Source organism: Botryllus schlosseri, chromosome 10 (genome assembly GCF_051294905.1).
Source record: "Botryllus schlosseri isolate E-star chromosome 10, Bs_hap1, whole genome shotgun sequence".
In the NCBI taxonomy this organism is placed as follows: Eukaryota; Metazoa; Chordata; class Ascidiacea; order Stolidobranchia; family Styelidae; genus Botryllus; species Botryllus schlosseri.
Window position 1 is genome coordinate 18,139,752 of NC_137245.1, and position 22,581 is coordinate 18,162,332.

The 22,581-nt window shown below is 40.0% G+C and overlaps 2 protein-coding genes across 2 annotated transcripts; one reads left to right on the forward strand and one right to left on the reverse strand.

The window, feature by feature from the left end:
* Positions 1 to 239: 239 nt before the first annotated feature.
* On the reverse strand, positions 240 to 6,614 carry LOC145447927 (ras-related protein Rab-23-like). The gene is made up of 6 exons (XM_080326199.1): positions 5,974 to 6,614; positions 5,820 to 5,905; positions 3,776 to 3,935; positions 2,890 to 2,972; positions 2,670 to 2,759; positions 240 to 1,956 (listed from the first exon to the last, which is right to left on the reverse strand). Exons 1-6 carry the CDS (start codon positions 6,126 to 6,128, stop codon positions 1,820 to 1,822), a joined length of 711 nt encoding a protein of 236 aa, XP_080182325.1. The 5' UTR covers positions 6,129 to 6,614; the 3' UTR covers positions 240 to 1,819.
* A 6,407-nt stretch (positions 6,615 to 13,021) lies between these two features.
* On the forward strand, positions 13,022 to 14,516 carry LOC145448381 (histone H2B-like). Its single transcript, XM_080326767.1, has 2 exons — positions 13,022 to 13,153; positions 14,119 to 14,516. The coding sequence occupies exons 1-2, from the start codon at positions 13,119 to 13,121 to the stop codon at positions 14,477 to 14,479; spliced, it is 396 nt and encodes a 131-aa protein (XP_080182893.1). The 5' UTR covers positions 13,022 to 13,118; the 3' UTR covers positions 14,480 to 14,516.
* The last annotated feature ends 8,065 nt before the right edge of the window (positions 14,517 to 22,581 follow it).

The window sequence follows — 22,581 nt, forward strand, 5'->3', positions numbered from 1 at the left end:
AACACCCAATTATAAGTAATGAGCATTTCACAAGATGCTTATTTGCACCGGAACATATTCCAAATCACAACCTGCAACCTAGGACACTCCTCATGAGGTAGAACCGGGCTACATTGCTACCTGAGGCTGAGAACCCGGCTTCCAATTGACCATACTCTTCACTCCAACAGTAATATACAGCAGGTAGACCACACCTTCAATCCACAACAAGTCACTCCTGTAGCGTAACAAGAGCCATCTCGAACTTCTCAAATCACTGTAATTCCATAGATACATTTGCGGTAATGGTAGTGCAGAAGAAATTAAAATAAAAAAATCACGAACTGCCGCAATATAAATCGCTGCAGTAATCTCATTCAAAGCCTTCGCGATATGGCTTTTCAGACAGCAAGGACCGTAGTGCAAATAGCGGGAGCTTAAAAAGCAAGACACTTCTTAACAGAGTATAATGTCAATGCAAAAGTGTAGCAGGATGCGACGATTCCAAACAAGTTTGAAAAAGGCTAGATTTTATCAACTTTCAACGGGAAATCCAACGAAACAGCCAATGGCGATCCCATTTGAAAATCCCTAACATAGAAACGAGAACATAGGTAACATCAAATCGGTCAGTTAAAAATATCTAGTTCAACGTATACAAATAAATCAACTACAGAATTAGATCCGTGTGTTTGCTTTGTCCTATTTGCTAGAGAGCAACAGCACCAATAAAACTTTACATGACTTCAGAAGCATAGCGAGTGACTAGTGAGTGCAAGCAAAGTGGGAAGGCACCCAATCTGGTGGGGCTACCAAATTCAAAATATTCTCAAGTAGGGAATGCTAGCAGCCGTAACAAATTTTTCCGAAAATGTGATATCCGTAATCTACAGCAGAATATTTGTACTTGTTATCAGGGTTCATGATTGTTACCAAGATTCTGTAACCAGGTTATTCAAACACGTCTATGGCCAGTGGCTGCACATCTAGGATTTAGCGTAAAGGTCATTTGGTCCTTCAAATACTACACAGGATGATAATACTCATAAAATCAATTACAGACATCAAATAACATTGTTGTAAAGTCAAAAGCGTGGCAAGAGCAAATTGATAGAGGTGCAACCAATTAGATGTTCTGCCATCAGGATTGTTTTATCTGCAGGCTATTTACAACAACAAACAAAGATGCACTAATCCACAGGTCCATCGCCTTTGCTGCAACAGAATTACCGTTACATTACAATGGCCTATTGTCAATTTTTCCTTATGGAGCCCAACAAATTTTACACAAAAATGACATCATTTTTGATGGTATGGTGTCTTCATCGCTAATTTTCAACCCGCAAGGTATCAATTTCAATGTAATTGCCTAAATAATCACATGCATGTATAAATCAAGCCCAGCTAGTCCATACGTTTAAAATGTGATGGACTGTATGACTTGATAAGATTCAACAGCACAGCCTAGCCTGTCATGCTGTGTAATACTTACAAGAGAGAACGATCGTCAAATAACACTAAAACAGACGAATATGTCCAAAAAAATAGACCGACGGATAATACTCGTACCACTCGACAACTGTAAGCTTGCACCGTAGATATATTGCAATAGCTTTGCGGAGAGAAGGACCTAATAATTCCATACTGCCAACGAGCACAAGGAGAGTTGGCACACGGAACGTCACATGATCTAGTGATAGTGGGTACCAATAGCAAAGGATTATAGCGCCACGATATGAAAACAAAGCAAACGCGTTTAATAAATACGAGTTTAGGCACGCCAGAAAGAAACTGGGATGTTCGCGCAGTAATATCGCTTCTGCTAGAGGATACGGCCATCTCATAGTATGGTGCAGTTGGACAAAAACGCAGGACGTTTCTTAGCTCTCGATTTGTTGGGCTGTAGAGTGATGGTATCATTGCGGTTGGCCTGGTTGTTATCCTTAGCCGTCGAGGTGCCAGACGTATTGAAGACACCTGAGAGGAAAGGAATTCAATACAAATCCTTGCTATTGCTATGAATGGAAGCAAGTAATGCTAGTTTACGGGTTACAAATAATATGAAACTAGGAATTGATTGGTATGCGATGGAAGCTGTAAATTTGTACAAGTTGAATGGACGGATATAGTCTCAATAAAATTATCAGAGGGTTACTTTCACCATATTCATATCAAGGACTCGCTCAGAACCACATCAGTATTACTGTAAAAAACTCACGTCTTCCACAACTGGACCGAGAAACATGCATCCCAGTTACAAAAGATTTGATGCTACGGTTCATTCAAGACACAAAAATTCACTTGGTTGTGAGAAAATCAGTCTCAAGTATAACACACCTCAAATGTTTAAGACTAATTACAGTGCAAGCAAATTACATAGACCTACCTTGCGAGACAAGCATATTCTTATTGTGAGAATTATTTTTGATCTGAATAGCTCACAATCATGTTGTTGGAGTCACAGCTAAAGAACTTACACTAGCTACAAACGGCATGAGATTAGTTTGCAGTCATAGAAATAAAATACCAAAATTCACAGAATGAATACATTCGATTCTACAGAAAATGCTTCAAAATTGCCTTTTTCTGAAGCCTCAGATTAGAAACCGCTATCAGAAAATATTCAGAGACTAATAGCCGGCGACTCCACTGGCAGTAAGCCTCCGAAACGTCGCGACTTCTGTTCTCACCTATTTGACGAGCCGGCTGAGGTTCGTCTTCCACTCTCTGAGCTTCCTTCTTAATTTTCTTCAAGTGCTGCTGTGTCAAGTATTGAAACACTGGCAAAATAAATTTACAAGGGTCACGCCCCGGATTCACAGTGCCAAAACGGCTAACGGTCGATCATAGCAATGCGAGACTGCTGAAGTAAAATTTAATTTCATAGAAACACGCCTCATTCTGGCTTACCGTCATTAACATTGAGGTCTTCCTTGACGGACGTTCTGTAGAACCTCATCTTTAATCTCTTGGCAAGGCCTTCAGCTTCCTCTCTGTGAACAAAGTATAAATGTTCAGGGTCAACAGCTTGTGTGTCATGTCAAGTATAAACTAGTGATACATAGATATTTTTTTATGGACAGGAGTCACAGGACAGGTACATCTAAGTGGAATAAAATTGTTGCGTCTAAAATTTAATTACTGATATAGGCTAATGAACTGATGTGTGATATTTATAATTTGTCAACGACATGACCAGTGACAAGACTGGTAAGCACTAAAGATTTTTGGAGTACTCAAGTAGGTTATGCCTACTTTCACTACCTAGCGATGTTTTTAGCCTACGGTAATTCGAATTATAGGCTACCTACTTTAGCAGTTTACAAGTCAACTAGCCTACCTACTGTTCAAATGTTGGATATTGTCAATAAGAAAAAGATATATTGGCAACATAGGCCTAATCTTACTTCACGGTAACAGAAAACATTATCAAAAATTGCATTTATTAGGAGCACCAATAGTAATTCGGCATGCTGTATCTTCAATTCTTCAAAGCATCACTTGTGTAAATTTTTCGATTTACTACTACCGGCACTTCGAGTAACTTTTACACGAATTGAAGGTTGCTTGTTGCTATTTTTACTTGGTAGTAATTTACAGCATCACTTTTATTTGTAGGCTACTATACTATACCTATACATTATACATGCATAAAAACATAATTAACAAAAATTCCTTGCTCCCGGGCATGCAAGAAATCCCTGCACAAATAGTTGGAATCAATGCTGTCAATCCACAGTAGGTAATTTATAACATCACAGAATCAGCCCAAAAACGACAAAATGAAACAGCTTACTGTGTCATCACCGCATCATCGATAAGATCAATTTTGTTTTGAATGAGACAAGTTGGAATGTCGGGACCGACTTCCTCCTCCACTTTTTTCCTCCAAGTCTCGACCGCTTCAAATGAGTCTCTGTCCGTTGTTGAATATGCAATGACGCATGCCTGGGCACCTAGAAGAATTATTGCGCGTCTTAATTGGCATTTCAGAGACATAAAGGGTGACAGATAGCAAGAACCACTCCTGCAGACAACAAAATAAAGCAAATCACACAAAAACAAAAAGACGATAGTTTACTTAACGACAACTTTGTCTGCTACTAGTAACGGAATTTTAACAAGTAATCTGCTCGAACTCAGCAGTGGCAATCATTCACAACTAAACCTCCATAAATCATAGAAAACATATACACTTGAGCTGACAAATCACAATTACCTTGGTACTTTGTGACCAAACAAATCAGTTGAAAAATTGACCAATTATGTTTATTGTTTACTATATTAAGGTCGGGTGGAATTCGCCCATTCGATATGAATCAAGAATGATTCAAACGAATTCAACTCCAAGCATAAGTCTGATCTATCCTGAATATATGCAATAGCGAAGTACAGCTGTGAACTAAAAGGCATTATAAACGCACTCTATTATCAAGGGCTCAAATAGCATATCAGAAGTCAAAGACATGACGACGCAGGTTTTCAATAAATTTTCTGGCAGTAAACAAAGCAAAGCAGCCCTGTTCAAAAACGCCAGCGTTAAATTATTGAACGTACGGTGCAACATTTCCAACTACTTGTTGAGAAAGCAATCAGGGTCTCGACTTACTAAATTTTTCATGATTTGAACAATGTGCGAGTTGGTTTCCTCACACCCATGTGTGACTAACTCTCAATATTCAAGGCCAAAAACAATGTATGAATATAATACAGTGCGGCCTTACTTATACGATTTGTGTTAGGTAAATAGCACAGTAGGCAAAACCACAACATGAAATTGGAATTCAACATAACTATGAGGTAAAATGAATCACAACTGCACACTGCACAGCTATACTGTTTTTTTCATGTAATATTGACATGGCACACAAAAATATATTGACAGCAGGGAGGCTCCTTCAAAATTGGGCAACCACTAACTAACTTGAAGGTGAGTGAATTAATATAGAATAATTAATACTTGCAAAAAATTGCAAAAGGCACAATTAGCACTGCTACAAAACTCATGGAGCCAAATCATGAGCCTACAGTACACATGTCATTCTGCATTACCACAACCCCACTAATGAAATGATGAATGAATGCATTGCTGTTCTTATTGTGCCGTCTTCAAAGAAGGATAGATTCAAGGAAGAGAATAGAAATTGCACGGAAGCGTCAAATGAAAGTTAGCCAGAAGATCAAGATTGAACACTGTTACATCAGGTATGAACAGCCATAGTAATACCATAATACCTAGGTCGAAGCGCCCGAAACGGATGCTAGAATGATGGCTAATACTCGGTCATTCCAACAGACCATACTCGCATCCGTTCATTCAATGGTGTTGTGTCTTGCATATTGCAATGCACTGTGTGTCCAGAACAGATGAAAATAATAGAACCGCTGACTCCTGTTCATGATTATTTTTATAAACCGTTTTCATAGCAAGCCGTATAAGCAGATTATCATGTTCAGCATTGCCAACTTTGGGTTATTGTAGCGATTCGATCAAATATACGAAAGCAGTGCCAAAGTACGGTCTTAAGAAGATAATTCATTAGTGGGGCACTGGTGATAGATTTGTAAATCCTCGCTGTAAAATAAACAAGAATGTTTGAGGATTACTTCCCACGCAAGCACTTCAAGTGTGTTACCCGGAAAGTTGCTAGGAGACGAGTCAAAAATGTGTGAAATATGAATAAACAGCATCGTGAACATGACTTTATGGCAAATGCAATAGGCCGATTCAAGTAAGGTGATGAAGCTAAAACTTCACCAAAGGTAATTATATTAGGAAAATTCATAGGCGCAGCGTCGTCAACAAATTCGCAATTTGACAGCTTTGCAATCACGCTTACCTCTGTAATAGGCCTTTGTTAAAGCATCAAATTCCTCCTGACCAGCAGTGTCCCACAGCATCAATAGAATATCCTCCCCATCAATGCTAGGAAACAAAACGTACTATTCTGTGAGAAGCTCATGCAAAATAGACAGCACAATGTCGCATCATACTTGAGTCTCTTCTCAAGAAAATCCACTCCAATCGTTTTCTTGTAGTCCTTTGTAAATATGTTTCTGCAGTATCTCTGAATCATGCTGGATTTTCCCACAGCACCATTTCCGACAACCACCACTTTTATAGCTATTTCCAGATCTTCCTCAATCATTGCGCTGGTCTTTATGGAGTTTGCTTACTGATAGAGGAGTAAGCCCAGTATTGGTGTACAAAGATGAAAGGTACTAGAAAAATATCACCATATAATATCTAATGTATTATGTGATACTTTCATCTGGAATAATAATCGGCATGGTATAAATTAACGATTACGTCATCAAATATCAATTAGATCAATACAATGGATGGTATTAAAACTGTTAAAGGAATATGTACCTTAGTCACAAGTCACAATCTGCAACTTGCTCAAACACATTCCCCTGAGGCTACGCACATACCGAAACCACTTACAGTATACTATCACTTTCACTTTGCATTCATAAAAATGCCAAGACGAATCAGAAGACAATGCATGTATATCAATTTAGTAAATGGTAGGATTACACACAACAGATACAAGTATACCCCAAGACCAGTCCACAATGATATATGACAAGATGCAAGACAAACTGGGAACGAAAGCCATTTGAATGTCACTGATTCAAATTGATGTCACACATTAATACCGTAGACAATTAATCATAATCTATGATACCGGTATGACAAAAATATTTCGAATCCAATCCAATTGACATTTATATAGCAGAGCAAACCATTATTTTGTAGTAGACCAGTTGTATACAAAAAATAACCAGACAAAATAATAGCTAGAGGTGGCCTAAGACCCTAGTAGTCATTGTCGATACTCGAGTACAAGTAGGAACGATTTACAAGTAAAAAAGTAAGTAGAGCCTAGTTTTGATTAAAAAAACTTAGTAGTCTAAAGCAGTGCTCTTCAACCGGGGTTGTTGTACACCCTAGGGTGTACCAGAATTTGCAAAGGGTGTACCACTCGGATGGGGTGTACAGGGGTGTACCAGATCCGAATTACAATGAGCCGATGGCTAGCTATCACAAAGGCAGGTTTATGGGTCAGTACAGGTTGACGCACAGGTAAATGAGCAATATGGCAGACTTGGACAACTAGAAAATTTTCAGCTTTTCCAAATTAGATTAGCTTTAGAATTAGAGCTGAACATTTTTTCCAGATTAGATTAGAATGAGAATTAGAGCTACACAATTTCTCCAAATTAGATTGGAATTAGAATTAGAGCTACACAGCTTTTTCCAAATTAGATTAAAATTAGAATTAAAGCTACTCGGTTCTTTTCCAAATTAGATTAGAATTAGAATTAGAATTACTGAATTCGCAAAAACTTTGACATTGAATGAAATTTAGAATGAGAAATATAATTACAGCCAAATCAAGTTCAGTTCATACCGAATCACAGTGCATTCTCACGAGCATGAGAATGGTTAACGTCTTAACACCAAGCTTGTCTCCTTCTGCACTACACCAGAGGTCAACAACATACGGTCGATGATATGATTTGTGATTTTGGAAGAACATGAAGTAAAGCATTTGAAATGCTGAAATTGATTTGAAAGCGTGGTCACTGGTCAGGCATCGTACGCAGCTCATAGCTCAAAATATAACGAGGTTTATGATCATGAAATTTCTTGTTGTATTTGTACTACTCAATAAAATATTACTTCTTTTGTGGTAGCCATGACCATCGCCTATGTAAGTGAGCATGGCGTTGCACTAACGTTTCAAAAAAAGTACTTGCCTAAATGTGTGGCCTATTTTGTCTCAATATCGCATTCTTGCGACCACGGCCTCTAGAAAGTTTTAAAAAGTGACCCGCAATTTTTTGAGTTGGCGACCCCTGCACTTTTGAGTTCTCCTGTATGGCTGAAAACTATTTCCGGCGGAGCTGATGTTCCAGTCCTGTCTCGAGCAGCAGCCTTGAGATGAGGAAAACGATTCTCTTTTCCAGCAACTCAAAACATGCTATGTCCATGCTCTTACTCTCTGCTTCGAAATATTTTTCCACTTCCACTTGTGATCGAAACTAGAATGTTGTTCGCAGACTACAAGCTACTATGCCAACATGGCTATCTTTTGTCGCAATTACTACCATGCCTGTACATTGTAAGTAATGCGATGGCGGTTTGGCACTGGATTTTTTTGCGCGAGTGAGATATTCTTGTTAATTCGCTGGAAAATGCCTCGGACAAAGAGGCGTTTTCAGGAAAACAATAAATTAGATTAGAATTAAAATTAGAGCATAGGAACAAGTTACAAATTCGATTAGAATTAGAACTAGAGCATAAGAGGATTTCACAAATTAGATTAGAATTAGAATTAGAACATAATAGCATTTCACAAATTAGATTAGAATTAGATTACTGGCATTTCGCTCTAATTTAGTGAAATTAAACAACTAGAATTATCTAGTTGTCCAAGTCTGCAATATGGTACGATGTTATCTCAAGTGTAATACTGTACACCGCTTGATTGTGATGTCATAAGCAAATATTTCTTCTATTCATTTAGCCGTCGGCAATAGACCAATGGTTCCGTTTGGTGTTGGATAGTATGCAGTTAACAAACAGGTGTTCAGCTAGTCATTTGTATTTTAGTGATTTTTGAGGAAACCACCGCCATAGCTCAGACTTTTTGAAACTGTACTTCTTACCCGACGTTAATAAATACCGCGGTGCACATAAATGAAGTGACGTAGCCAGCCAGGGTCGAAACAGCTTCCATGTTGAAATCGAAACCCTTTTGTTTTAAAATGGCCATTGTATGTCCAATATTTCGCCATACATTTGCAATTTAGTATTTTGTTATTAGTGATGTAAATTAGCGACAATAGACTGTGTATAGCGGCATACGATCTGCGACGTTACTGACATCTCTTGCAGCCCATGTGCTACTATCGACTGTGTGTGGGTCAGGCCTGATACGCAGTAGGCTGGTGCGCCTGCTATCATCGCTGATCTGAATTACCGCTTCTGCAGCAGTAGCTTTACCTACTCTCTCCCCAATACTGTTACATTTAGGTTGACTATCGTTCGTAATGTCATGCTGTTTTTGCTCTGACACGAAATATATTCCAATTTGCGTGGTTGGGGGCCTAACTGGCTGCGAATAGACTCTGTTGTGACCAAATACTATTTTATTCGAATCCAAATTTTTTGACGGCAATAACTCCGCTTCTACTGGTCGGAATTGAACCAATTTGAAGAACATCGTTTTTATAGACAACCTAATACTTTCATGGGGTAAACAGAAAAAAATCAAATTTATCGTTATTTATTTTTATATAATAAATAGAAACTTTCTTCTCCCGTAGCAAGGCGGCTACTGGTTGGAATTGAACCAAATTTGGTGTGTAGGCTTAAGTTAGGTAAACTAACCATTTTATCAAGTAGCCAGTACGATTTGATAAAAAAAAAAGTCATTTTTGAAGACCCCTAATGAACAGGGGTGTACGAGTTTTGAGCAAATGTTAAAAGGGTGTACCACGTCGAGAAAAAGGTTGAAGAGCACTGGTCTAAAGCACTGGTTCTCAACCGACGGTCTGTGGCAGGTTTCCTGACGGTCCATCAAATATATTAGAATTTTACACCTTAGTTCCAAAATGCAAGAAGTTAGACGCCTGTGCAATGTGCATTAGAGAAATGAAACATCAAATTTTAGATGGTTTAGAAATTTGAAAGCTATTTTTCCGTACATTGCCTTAAATAGAGAGTTCATGGTCTACGTTATATTTGAACGCTAAGAAATATTTTAAACGAAGTTTGTTTAATCCACACCTGTGACAGTATAATAGAGGCTATTGGAAAAAAAAAGTAGTATTTCTTTCATAATACCTATATCGAACAATCACAATCAAGTCACTGGTCTTCAAGATAACTGCGCCAGCTTCGCCTTGCACAAACTTCAATAGAACCGCGTATCTACGATCAAAAAGGCAGCTTGAAATGAAGATCCCAATTATAAATTTAAGTTACATACATATGCCGTAATTATACATTCAATGGTTAAATCTTGATTAAAGGTTCGTGGGTCCGCTACATTTGTTTTGAAGTTTTACTGGTCCGTGAGTTCAAAAATATTGAGAACCACTGATCTAAAGTCATAACCGCTTGAGGAATCAATGCAAGTAAGGTAAAATCTACTCGAAGTACTTCAACAGGCAATAAGCCTTATAATAAAGATAACCAGTATTCAATTCATGCTCTTCTCAACCAGACTTCCGCCGCTACTAGATAATGTACAACTGTGAGAGTGAAATATCAAAGAGAACAGTGGCATCAAGTTGAAAATAGAGGCCAACTCTAAGGAATAATTATCGATTTTATTTTACTCCAATGGAAAATAATAGATGCAGTCTCTGCAACCAATATTTGAAAAGAGTGGCTGTAACGCAATCAAGGAGATATCTCCACAAAGTAGATACGGTAGCCTAATAGACTCCTGGTTTTATTTTGCTGTTAGGTAAAACGGTGACAATTTACTCAATCTACACAACTGAGGATTTGAGGAAGGCTGTATTACAAAAAAAAAATGTGATTTTTTAACTGATGCAGAGCAATAATGCCGGTCAATATAACAAGTCATATCACAAATTCTAAATCTATTAAAAATCGTCAATATAATTTAGCATATAGTGCAATTAGGGCATAGGTCATTCCAACAGTTTGAACTGATGTGATAGTTAATTCTCAATTCTACAGCACCGCCAATTCGTTTGTTCTAACACCCGGTAATAGCGGCCTTCATTCATTTCTCAACAGTGCCGTTGTATCACTGTTGACTTTGGGCAGAACCTATCCCAAGTCCTGATTGTCTGGCAACTTTTGAAAAGATACTTGTACTAATAAGATTATTTTATTTAAAACATTCGTTTTTGTTCTAGCATATCATATTGACAGTTTCAGGTGCATTCGGAACTTTCAGTATGTTTTCCACAAATAATCTAGCGACAGAACCAACTTTCCTGATTAATATTGGTGTAGATTTTTATAAAGCGGCACGAATTTGTACAAGGTAGGTTGCATTTTATTATACAAATAGACCCCTCAGGTATTTTAATTGTCAACTGAACGGCCTGCACTCAGCCCCGAGATCGATGCATTTTAGGTGACCACATTTTTTGGAATAGAAGAGAATAAACAAATACAAACAAATCAATTCAATAATGAGTCTCCAAAAACAAAGTTTGCGTCTGCTTTAACATAGAAACAGAGAACGATTTGTACGCTCCCATTCTTTCTGCTTTCCACATATGATAGTTATCAGGGCCAGGTCTTAATGTTTGAATGCTAGTTTTTGCACACGTTCATTATGTAGCTATTACATTAACTTGAAACCATTTAAAACTTGCCTAAATTTGATGCAGATAACTATGTCCCCAGGTGGAATCTCATCCGCAATAAAGACAAAGCTGATTTTGAGAGGGGTCATTCAAAAGAGACCAACTGCCCTACATTGGTAAGGTTTAACTGATTTTCCAGTAATACCAGCTAACAGACTAAATCGAAACAATATAAATTAATGGCTAACGACAATAATAGAATTTGCGATCGGTTGGATAACTGTTTTTAATCTGCTAGTAAGCAACCATCCGCGGCCACGAATAGGATAGAATTGGATACCACACAGCGCACATATGTTTGGGGAAATAATTTATATCAAGCTTATATTAAAATAATGGGGAAGATTCAAACATTAGTCTGGGGGCATTGAAGGCATCTTGTCTTGCACAATTTCCAACAAGACAGTATTTTTGAAATCAGTCAATTAAATCTTGTCAGGCAAACTTTGATAGTGATAGATAACATTAACATAGGCTACATTTGTAATGATATTTACAAATGTAGCCTATGTTAATGTTACCGGGAGCCTATCATTTTCTTCCGCTCAAGTCACACAATGTACAACGCATTACACAAGACACGATATGAGTTAATGAACAGTTGAACACTGGACAGATAGAATGTCAAAACGATCAAGTATAGGCCTAGGGTCTATCAATTCAACATCCTACTTAGCCTACTGGTTACCGTACGATTATAAATGCAGGGCTAGAATTCAATCTTAGACTTGGCGTGATTTTTCTTATGATGCTTTTTCGCACTTGTCTTTCTCATCCTTGTATAAGTCTGGTTCTCTGTTCTCTATATATTGTAAAGACACGGTGAAAACAGCAACGGAGGGGAGGACGCTATGTAAATCATGCGACAACAATTCAGGAGAGCTATACCAGTAGCGGAGCATACTCAAGGCCTCAACACTGCTAATAGTATGCACTATTCCACTAACTGTTTTGTTGGCTTCTTTTTGTCAGGTAACGGTAAGTATTTACTTTATGTGTACTGACGTGACAGCGACAGACTGACATACTTTGTTCCCGTACAAAAACAAGCCAACAACTAGTTAACAATGGAAGCGCATTTGAAACGATAACAACGCATCAAATATTTTGTAGTCTTGCCGAACACACATGTTTCCATATAGCTTTCCTCGCGAACCGCCAATCATCTCTTTCATTTCATGCACGGAGCTGGTCAACCAAACCTAATAACCTATTTTTCACTCGCCGTGGATACGCGAACGCATCGACGCAATGTTTTTCAGCAACGGAATGCAACTCCACGGTGTCATCTTGTGGACTCACTTTCGATATCTGATATCGATATGGCCGTAGCACGTCTAAAAATTTCGAGAATGCCACTGTGCAAGATCTGCTTGGAGAAGGTGTAAGCTTTAATTTAAATAGCTATGGTCCAGAATATTTCACGTTGAAACGAATTCGTTGATTGATCGCGATAGTACAACAGAAGTCACGTCACGAAGTCATGATGTCGAAATTCAAAGAAGCATATGAATTTTGAAGATCTTCCCCTACCACTTGTGATGATACAGTATAACTCTTATCCAATACTTTGACAGACTACATTAATTAGATTTGGCGCTTGCTCTACCGAGAAAGCATAGCCTTTATAAAGGCTAACCAGAAACTACCAGATACGAATGCTTAGATCCTGCATTGTTATATCACAATGCATCACATCGATTTAATGCTATTTCCGATATTTCCGTCTTTGAAGCATCATGGTGCGGATATAGCAAGCATTCAACTGCAAAATGGGTCAGAAACGAAGACATTCAAGCTCCAGAAGGTATCAATTCATCAGTTAGAAACACTTTTTGACCATATGAACAAAAGATATTCTCTTATTTATTAGCTTCAATGGAAGTTTAACCTCTCTGGGTCGGTTTGTAGCGACCTTTGATGGTTGCCCGTTTTTCTTAAATATATATTTCATCAATGCCTACTACGTAAAATATGCTCAATAGACAGATTGGCCTACTTCTGCTTCACCAAAGAGAGTACTCAAGTAGATTTTTTCTGTGTCCAAGTAGTGTAGCTTTCAGGCAACTTCCCACTTGAACTGTTTTGAAGCCAAATTAGTTTTTATTTTATTTTAGAGTAGATTTGAATCATTTTGACGTTGGAAATAACCATAACTGCTGTGTAGCTTACTGGTGTCCCGTCCACGTAACTCTAAATTTTGAAATGATACGTGTTTGCACAGTAGCTCAATGATGTATAGATCAACAGCGAAAAATGCAAGCGCGGAATCCAAATGCAGTCACTTTTTTCCGCACGCATACTACAGCTCCGCAGTTTAATTGCCGGTATGCACCGAATGTTTGTGCAATGACAAAATCCACCCGATGGTAGCCAGTAACGAAGGTTCGGGACGGTTTTAATCATACCTTCTTAACTTTATCTTAACTGACAACAGCAGCATTTAACATGCAACATTATTTCTGCGTCTACGACTGTTTTGACTTTTGATGATCTCTGCGTCTCTTATTTTTTACTTTATCGGGTTTTGACATCAGTGGAAAATTACACGAGACCCGGGAGGAGTGCACGCTCCATTTTTGCTTAAGCACCTTTGTGCGTTGACGAAGTCTTTGCCCGCTGTTTCATGTTGGGGGCCAGAGCAGTCGAACAATGGTTGAGGCATATGGTTGAATATGTTGCAAATTGGAATATTCTTGAACTATTCCTATTTATCAACTTGTAGTATTTCAGAAGAAACTCAAGCCATGTATATATTGTATTTTATTACAGCACCACATCCAAGAAGCGACGCTTAGGATCTCCAAATCTCAAGTGCAGCGGGAATCCGGAAGCTGTAGCGGTGATGCTGCCAGAAGAATGCTTTCGCAACTACATATATAGAGTACTGAAAGAGGTGTACGACGACACCGGGATATCAAAGCCGGCGATGAACATCATGAACAGCTTCGTCAACATCCTTTTTCACTCGATAGCGCTGGAAGCCCAGAAAGTGATGCAGGCAGGCAACCGCACAACGCTCACCGGCAGAGATATTCAAAACGCGGTCAGAAATCTTTTGCCGGGCGAACTGGAAACTCACGCCGAGGCGGAGGGAACGAAGGCCGTCAATAAATTTAAATCCTATTCTTAAGAATAAAAGTCGGTGGTCGTGCAACGATCAAGCCGAATGCGAGTTCTGTTACGGATTGTACAGATAGTTATAGACATGATGTTGCATCACAGCCTCATTATAGGACTACAGGTTGGTGAATATCGACCATGGAAAGGTAGTCTAGCTGTGTAAATTTTTGCTCGGAGATGCCTCAGAGACGGAGAGCTTACCACCGCGACCGCCCATTATCAAAATCGTATATTCGGTCCCTATACTATTGCAAGGCTGAACTAATAAGACGGTGCAAGCGAGTGACACATGTGATTACATCCACTTTTATGGCGCTGATCTTTCATATCCACCGTTTTCCAAATGTATGTTTGTCAAACTACTGCGCAGAGCTACTTCTGTCGCAATCCGCAACACCAGTCGACTGCAGTTACGAGTTCGAGAAACCTTTGCAGCGTCAAATGAATGCGCATTTCGACGTGAGTTTTGGAGTGAGTGGTTTAATTTCATCGGCCACATTCAGCCCTTCATCTACTATACTTAGGGTTGTATTTCAGAGACTTTGTTTAAAACAAATCTTTTAAAAAAGAAATTGTGTTTGTTTAAGTTTTATAACTGCGCCATATACTTGTGTAAATACTTTGCAAAGCACATGTTGTATGAGCCTATGGATGATTACCACCTGACATATACGATATGGGATGGTTAGAACCCTCGAAATAGTCGGTTCAATAGCTATAGTAGCCTACGTACATATATATCATTGGTACGGAATGCATGTTCTGATGATGATGACCGTCGACCGTAAAAATGCTGTATGACGACGTAGTCCTGGTTAAAAATATTTTTGATCCTCATCATGACAGGGGCTGGAAGTCTATTTCGTCAAAGGAGCTATATTTACTAGATATTTTCAATGATAATCCACTATGACGACACAATTGAATATTCGTGGCGTCATGGCTTAAAAAAGACAATAAAAAGCATGTTGTAAACCAGACTGGGCAAAGTGCCGCCCGCGGAGCTATTCTGAGTGGCCCGCGTGCCGATTTCTTGGAATTCAAAACATAAAACTACTTTTGAATATTGCTGCCTGGAATAAAACATAAGATGGATTAACTAAGCCGGAATGGAAAATGGTTTACTTTGAAGCCTGTTCATTAATATGCCACGATTACGCAGCCTCAAGTCCTTCGTAAGATCGCGTGCGTAATCGAGATTCAAAATAAAGGCAATGTATAGCAAAGTATGTCGTAACAATTAAAGTCACAATAAGTTACTCTTTCCAAATAGTTTCGCTCGAACCTTCTTTGTTTCCATTGTCACATTATGCTAGGGTTGCCATACGTCCGGAATTTCCCGGACATGTCCGGAATTTCACTGTTCAAACTAGCGTTCGGGAGGAATTTCTAAAATATGCCAAATGTCCGGAATTTTGAAGACTTGTCGTAGACTGATAATTTTTTTGGGAATATTTATGCTGATGCATGATATTTTTCTTCGCGCTGCGCGCGATTTACTGTCACATTTATTGAATTTATTATGGTGACTACCACCCTCGCAAAAACTGAAATAAAATATAAATAAAAACAACCTTCAATACTGGAATAAGCCTAATTGTAATCGCAATCATAGGAGAACGGTATATTCCTAGAGATCGTTAAGGCCGTTTAATTGCTTTATTCCAGTGGTTCTTAACCTTGCCTCCAGCGCCCCCCCAGGGGGCGCTGGCGATTTTGAAAGGGGGCGGAAACGCTCAGGGGGCGATATGGGGGGCGGTATGGGGGGCGCTGGAGAAAAATGGCTTCGCAGTAGATGATGTGGTGGTAGGACATATCCTTAATGAGTATTCAGAGAAAATGAACACCGAAAACGTCGTTATATATAGCCTACAAAAGACATATAGGTTTAATTGTCCATGGGCGCCTAAATGACTGGCATCGAATATTCCTGTGTTGGCAATCTGAACCCCAGAAGACGAATTCCATCCGGCAGGGAAAAATTATATGCCAGTGAAGAAATACCAATTTGAAATCGTGTTCGTCTTTTAGTTTAGTAAGGTTGGGCGACAGGGATATCTAAAACTAGATATTCTTGATGGGCGATATCCCTGTTGGGCGATTCTATCTTTTTTGATATAGCAGACAGGAGGTCACGAAATAACATCATGCAACGAAGTCATACCAACGGGTTCGCCCGCCCGAATATGTTTAATTATTAGTTGCGGGCCCTACAGTTTCCAAGACACCTCACATTGTTCGCTCCACGTTTTGATGAGTCTGCGCACACTCAATAAACTCACTGCGCAGACCCTTGGACAACAGTGTGTAACGACTAAAAAAAGGTCAAAACTTCGGATTAGTTGTGCGCAACGTAGATTTTCTGTGCACAGATACCACGTCAGCACTGCGCACGTGAGCAGCTTAGACGGAACATTGCACCTCACTCAGCTCTACCGGTAAATCTGGTAACGTGAGCAGAGAGGACAAGAAATTAATAGCAATATATATGCAATTCCCGATCTTACTGACCGATTTTATCATGAATTATCGAAACTTTTCGCACTTCGCACTGGCTCGCTAAACAGTACAGCTGATTTCGTGGCAAAACGAACAACGTGATGGGGGCGGGGCGGTCGGTTTATCACCCTATGGGAGCCCAAGACCCAAGTTTTTTCGGGGGGCCTGACGAAGTATACGCCCGAAGATGTATAATTATTATTGAGGGGTCCTACCTTTTCAATCACACATCACTCAGCTCTACCGTTAAATTTGTTTACGTGAGCAGAGAGAGGATAAAATTAGATATCAATATACATGCAATTCCCGATCATATTTACCAATTCAATCATTAATTATTGAAATTTTTCGCGCTTCGCGCGTCTAGGCGGGAATACCTGGCTCAGTAAATGGACACCCAATGTAGATGACTAGTATCAGCAAATAGTGGATAGCCGAAAGAGGGTCTGGGGGCGAAGCCCCCTGGAAGTTTGGTTTATCACCCGATGGGGGGTGCTAAGACCAACGTTTTTTGGGGGGGCTGACGAAGTGCTGTTACGGCCCTGGTAACGAATTAATTGTACCTACGGGCACGCCAGAATATGTTTAATTATTAATTACGTGCCCTCCATCTTCCCATACAACAGCTCAATCAGCGCTACTGGTAAATCTGATTACGTGGGCTGAGAGGTTAAAAAGTTTATAGCGACTTATATATGTAATTACCACCTATTCATTCATGCATTATAGAAAATTTTGTTACCTAGGGCGACCATGCCACACAAACTTTATTGACCATCGAAATCACGCTACAGGGTTCTTGGGGCGAACCCCTCTGAAGTTTGGTTTATCACGCTATGGGTGCGCAAGGCAATCATTTTTAGGGGGGATGACGAAGTGCTGTTACGGCCCTCCCTCTTACTCATTGTCTTTATAACATTCCTTTCAATATGCGGTTGGGGGGGCGCTGGAGCACGATAATTTTTGAAAGGGGGCGCTGGAGGAAAAAAGGTTAAGAACCACTGCTTTATTCAAAGATAGTGGTTCCAAAGGATGGGGGGGGGTCGTTTGCCTTTATTCAGGGGTTTGCGAATATGTTGAACGTAATCAGCTTCCAAAATAGCCCATGAGTAAGTCTGGGAAAAGGTGCTGACTTCTTTTAGTAATCAGCTCGTCAAATTTTGATCTGGGCTACGGAACATTTTCAAATTAGATATGGAGTCGCGACCATAAAAGGTTGGAAACCACTGGATGTGGGGTGTTTATGAAGCTCAGTGATGCGCACTGGCATAAGGCTGATAAACAATCTTATCGGTAGGACGTGTACATGACTTAACGATGTGCAATTACGCTCCCTGTCTTTTTGAACTCATCATCCTCCACCCGCTAACTGTCATCATGTGGGCGGAGAGTCGTATATATATAGTAATATCTGGAACAACCAATATTATTGACAGAATTCATTCAAATAATTTAACGACCAGATGTATATAGAAACCAGATTCATATAACAAACACCCCCCCCCCTCCCCCCCCCCGAAAGTTGCATCGATTACCCTATAGTGTGGCCTCAAAATCATTGTTTATTTGGGCGGGAAGGGGCTGAAAACATGTGCTTTCTGTCCCGGTTACACAACACACAGCCACATGCTCCTGAACCGGATCCTGACCACCTCTGGTCTATGAGCAAAGCTTTGCTAGTGTGACGTCATAACTCGTTCTGAAATCCACTAGTAGGCGCTAAAGAGTATCCGGAATTTGGGTTGCAGAAATATGGTAACCCTACATTATGCATTACACGGTCTGTGCTTCAAATTGTTTCGTGATAGGCTACGTTTCGGAATATTTCGTAAAACAAGTCAATCAGTGCTCGATTTTACTATGAGACATCATCATCCATAAAGGATGAACTGGCATGTCAAAAAAGAACGCCGAAAGCTGAAATGCAAGGACGGTATGGAGTACTAAACACAGTCCCGCGACTGCCACACCCCAAACCCCACAATTGGAGGGGCCCGAGCTCGAAGGGGCCTACAATTATTTTGTAAATTCACATAAATCATAGAGTATTTTTCAGATATTTATAAAACTTCAGTCAAATTTTCTACGCGCTCGCGCGACTAATCGTGGCTATACGTCTTTATATTAATATGGGTACCCCTCTCCCGAAAAAAAAACGCTTAATTTACAGAGATCAGTATTTAGGCGTCGGCCGTTACCGCGTCACGACACACCAAGAAGTTAACAATGACATTTCGGCTAACATGTGACTCTGCGAAGTGTGTTGCCAAAAAGCTCGACGGCGAGGAAACCTTGACCAAAAGTACCGCGTCATGTTAGCCGAAACCGATATATATATATGTGTTGATTTCACCAAGCCGCACCTATTCGGAAGGCAGCGATCAAGACAATAACCTTTGTAGTATCACAAATACCCTTTAATGTCTTAATATAAAAGATAACTGGATTAAAGAGAATTCAAAATGTATCATGTTTAACAGTGTTTCGAATTATGACGGAAAATAAATAGATTTTTTTTGTATTTGTTAACCGTCATGTTCTCATTATCTAATATCAACGCATCCACTGAGCAGCATTTATTAACAATTCACTGCTTTCAATTTAGAAATAAAATTAACAGGCTTGAGAATCTATAGCTAAACATTTTGTCTTGGCCCGCCAACGTAATTTTTTGTTATTCATTTGGCCCGCAGAGAAAAATAATTGCCCACTCCTGTTTTAAACAATGGCATTGTTTTAAATATGTTTGTTTTTAAATTGATTTTTGTATTAAATGCAACCCTAACCATACTATAATAAACTATACGGCGAATATGATATTATCGCGGCCGGAGATACCACTACCTGAGTTTTAATGGATGAACAAAGCTCCCAGAATAAATTGTAATCATAATCAGCGGACGAGCGGTTCAATCATATCATATACGCTCACGACGCACAGTGTAGAATCCGAAACCCAGAACACTGAACTATGCAATGAAGAGATATGAGGATTGGGGATTGTGGTATTCGGGGTAACCGCTGGAAGGTTGTGGTTCGTGTGATGGGAACTGCAGTGGGGTGGGCGTAGGACCATATGCTGCCACCCCTGGCTTTCGTTCAAAATGCCGCCCAAATTCCGAAATAGTTTCAATCTTTTCAAATAAATTTACTGGAAATCTTGTGTTGACTAAAGAATGGTCATCACTTCACTTCGCCTCGACTCCCGCATTCCCCACCCTTTTCAGTACGTCTGTGGTGTTGACTAAAAAGGGGTAATCACATCACATTTTGCCGCCCCTAGCGCAGAGCCACAATGCCACTACCGCCAAGTGGCTGCTACTCCACTGATGAACTGACGGACTTTTATAACGGTTTAAACGCGGACGCGTGAACACGAAGCTCTTTGCCACATTGGCAATTCCAATCACCAAGCCCTCGTGACGTTAACAAATATAATGAAGTCTAGGCTGGAACGTCGCGTGAGCTCCATAAAGTATCCCTGCCAAAATCCGAGCAAGTAGACTGTAGTTGCTAGACAGCTCCTAATTGCATGTGCAATGTGCATGTGCATCTGTTTATTATTGTTGTTTTAGAACAGTGGTTTTCAACTTGGCATACGAGGAGGGGATGGCCATTTCTTTGGTAACCAGCTACCCAGATAGATCATAGGTCGTGTGTTGTCCTGGCTGTCGGTTCGGACCTTTCTGCTTTTGGTCTGCCCACTCACCAAATTTAAAGTTGAGTCACGCAACATTTTGAAATCGGAAATTGAATTGCGATCATACAACAGGTTGGGAACCACTGTTTTAGTGTTAACGGTGCTAAGAATTCATTGGCGATTTTACGTCAGACTTATATTCTATATTGATATTCCTGGCTCAGTATGGGTCTCGCTTCCATTGTACGTGATGATATAGGCTCCATCATAGGCGGTGACTTTTATTTTTGCATGGGGTGGCGGCAGGCGCGTACCCTGGGGGGGTGTCCAAACCCCCTCCTTTTGAAACGCGAAACCCCGTCCTTTTGATATGACCATTCTGACGCTAATTTTCAGTTGCAATTCAACAAGTCGTATTATCAGTGTTACGCGGGGCCACGACCAATTACCGAGATTCGTCTTTGCACGCATATCGCAACGCACAATACAACTCGACGCGATTTCCCGCTGAGATGATTGCAAAATTAGGTCACCAATTGTCGGCATTCGTCTCTGGACTGAGCAGTAACACAGCGCGACAATTCTGGAACACGAAAGACGGACAAGAATGATGATTACATACGCGCGTGGCCAATCAGTAATTACTAATTATTCCTTACCGCCAACACAATGTGTTTTTGCTTAGTATTGAGTAGCTGGCATCGCGACAAATTGGTTGCTGAATAAAACATCGATTTCGTCTGCATTGCTGCATTTCCCGATTTACGTTCGCAAAGCATAATTGGATTAATATTATGGCCACCGGAATATAGTCCAACTAGCAGGCACACACACACAATAAAACACTTTTCAACTTTGCGCTGCGAGAATATTTATCACAAAAATGGTTCACAAAATATTTTAAACGCAGCTTGCGGCCCTCATCGATGCAAATAATGCACTTTAATCTGTAGGTGGTGGACGTATATTTGGTCGTCAAATCGTGGTAGGAGATGGTGTTTCTCAGCGCGCGCGATGAAATATACGTTTCTATCGATGAGGTCGAATTCGTACATCTAATAATAGGATCGTTAGTTTGCGGAAATCAGCATCAGTACGCTGTGCGAAATACGTATAGTGATAAATTTTATCGGACTGTACAATCGGCCGGCACAGTTGCGCTGATAGAGCGATTGCAGACATGCCGCAAACCCGCGATAATTACAATTACAGGGTGCGGTAGTCGTACCTAAATACCCAGATTCGGCAATGGCAACGAGCTCAATTTGTCCAGACGCGGGCATAAGTCTTAATCAAAAAGATACATAAACACAAAAAATATTACACTCAGAGATTGTTACTGTTTGGCGAAAGTGTTTCTGTGGACGATAGCAGGCCTGCATGCGGACGCGCTAAATCAAACCACCAACATCAGTGCACATAAGATATCGATGACCCTTTTCACATACAAATGATTCTCGCTAATTTGCAGTATACGCAGCATCGATAATACGAATTATAGTGAATTGCCATTTCAAAAGGACGGGATTTCTAGTAATAAATGAGAAACTCCATGGCTACGTACCTGGGGTTTTTATGCCGACAACGCGCTGGTTAATATCAGCCCGTGGCCTACGGCCTATACGTAGGTCCCTATCAGCCAGTCGAATTTGATCGTAAAATGGTGCGCTTTTAATAATCCACGTATTATTGCAGTAAGAGCAATATGTGCGCCGCGACCTTATCGATAGAAATACAAATACCATAGGTTTGAAATTCAATCCGCGATACGGCTGCACTCGATAGAGTCCGTCCAACAATGAAACTTATTGCAACATAGAAGGTTCCCGTTCGAATTAATCAAATAAATTCAGAATTTGCGCCACCGATAATATCGTGTTGCATCAAAGTTTGACAACGTAATTCAACGCCGTGCACTGCACAATGCGCAGTATTGATAACAAATCAAACACTTGTCAAGTGACACCGAGTGA

Bases quoted from the DNA above. Each gene is read 5' to 3' on its own strand.
- LOC145447927 (XM_080326199.1), bottom strand. From the start codon at position 6,128: ATGATTGAGGAAGATCTGGAAATAGCTATAAAAGTGGTGGTTGTCGGA. The intron at 3,936-5,819 runs GTAAGCGTGATT...TAATTCTTCTAG, and splicing joins AACAAAGGCCTATTACAGAG to GTGCCCAGGCATGCGTCATT. The intron at 2,760-2,889 runs GTAAGCCAGAAT...TTATTTTGCCAG, and splicing joins AGACCTCAATGTTAATGACG to TGTTTCAATACTTGACACAG.
- LOC145448381 (XM_080326767.1), top strand. From the start codon at position 13,119: ATGGGTCAGAAACGAAGACATTCAAGCTCCAGAAG. The intron at 13,154-14,118 runs GTATCAATTCAT...ATTTTATTACAG, and splicing joins AGACATTCAAGCTCCAGAAG to CACCACATCCAAGAAGCGAC.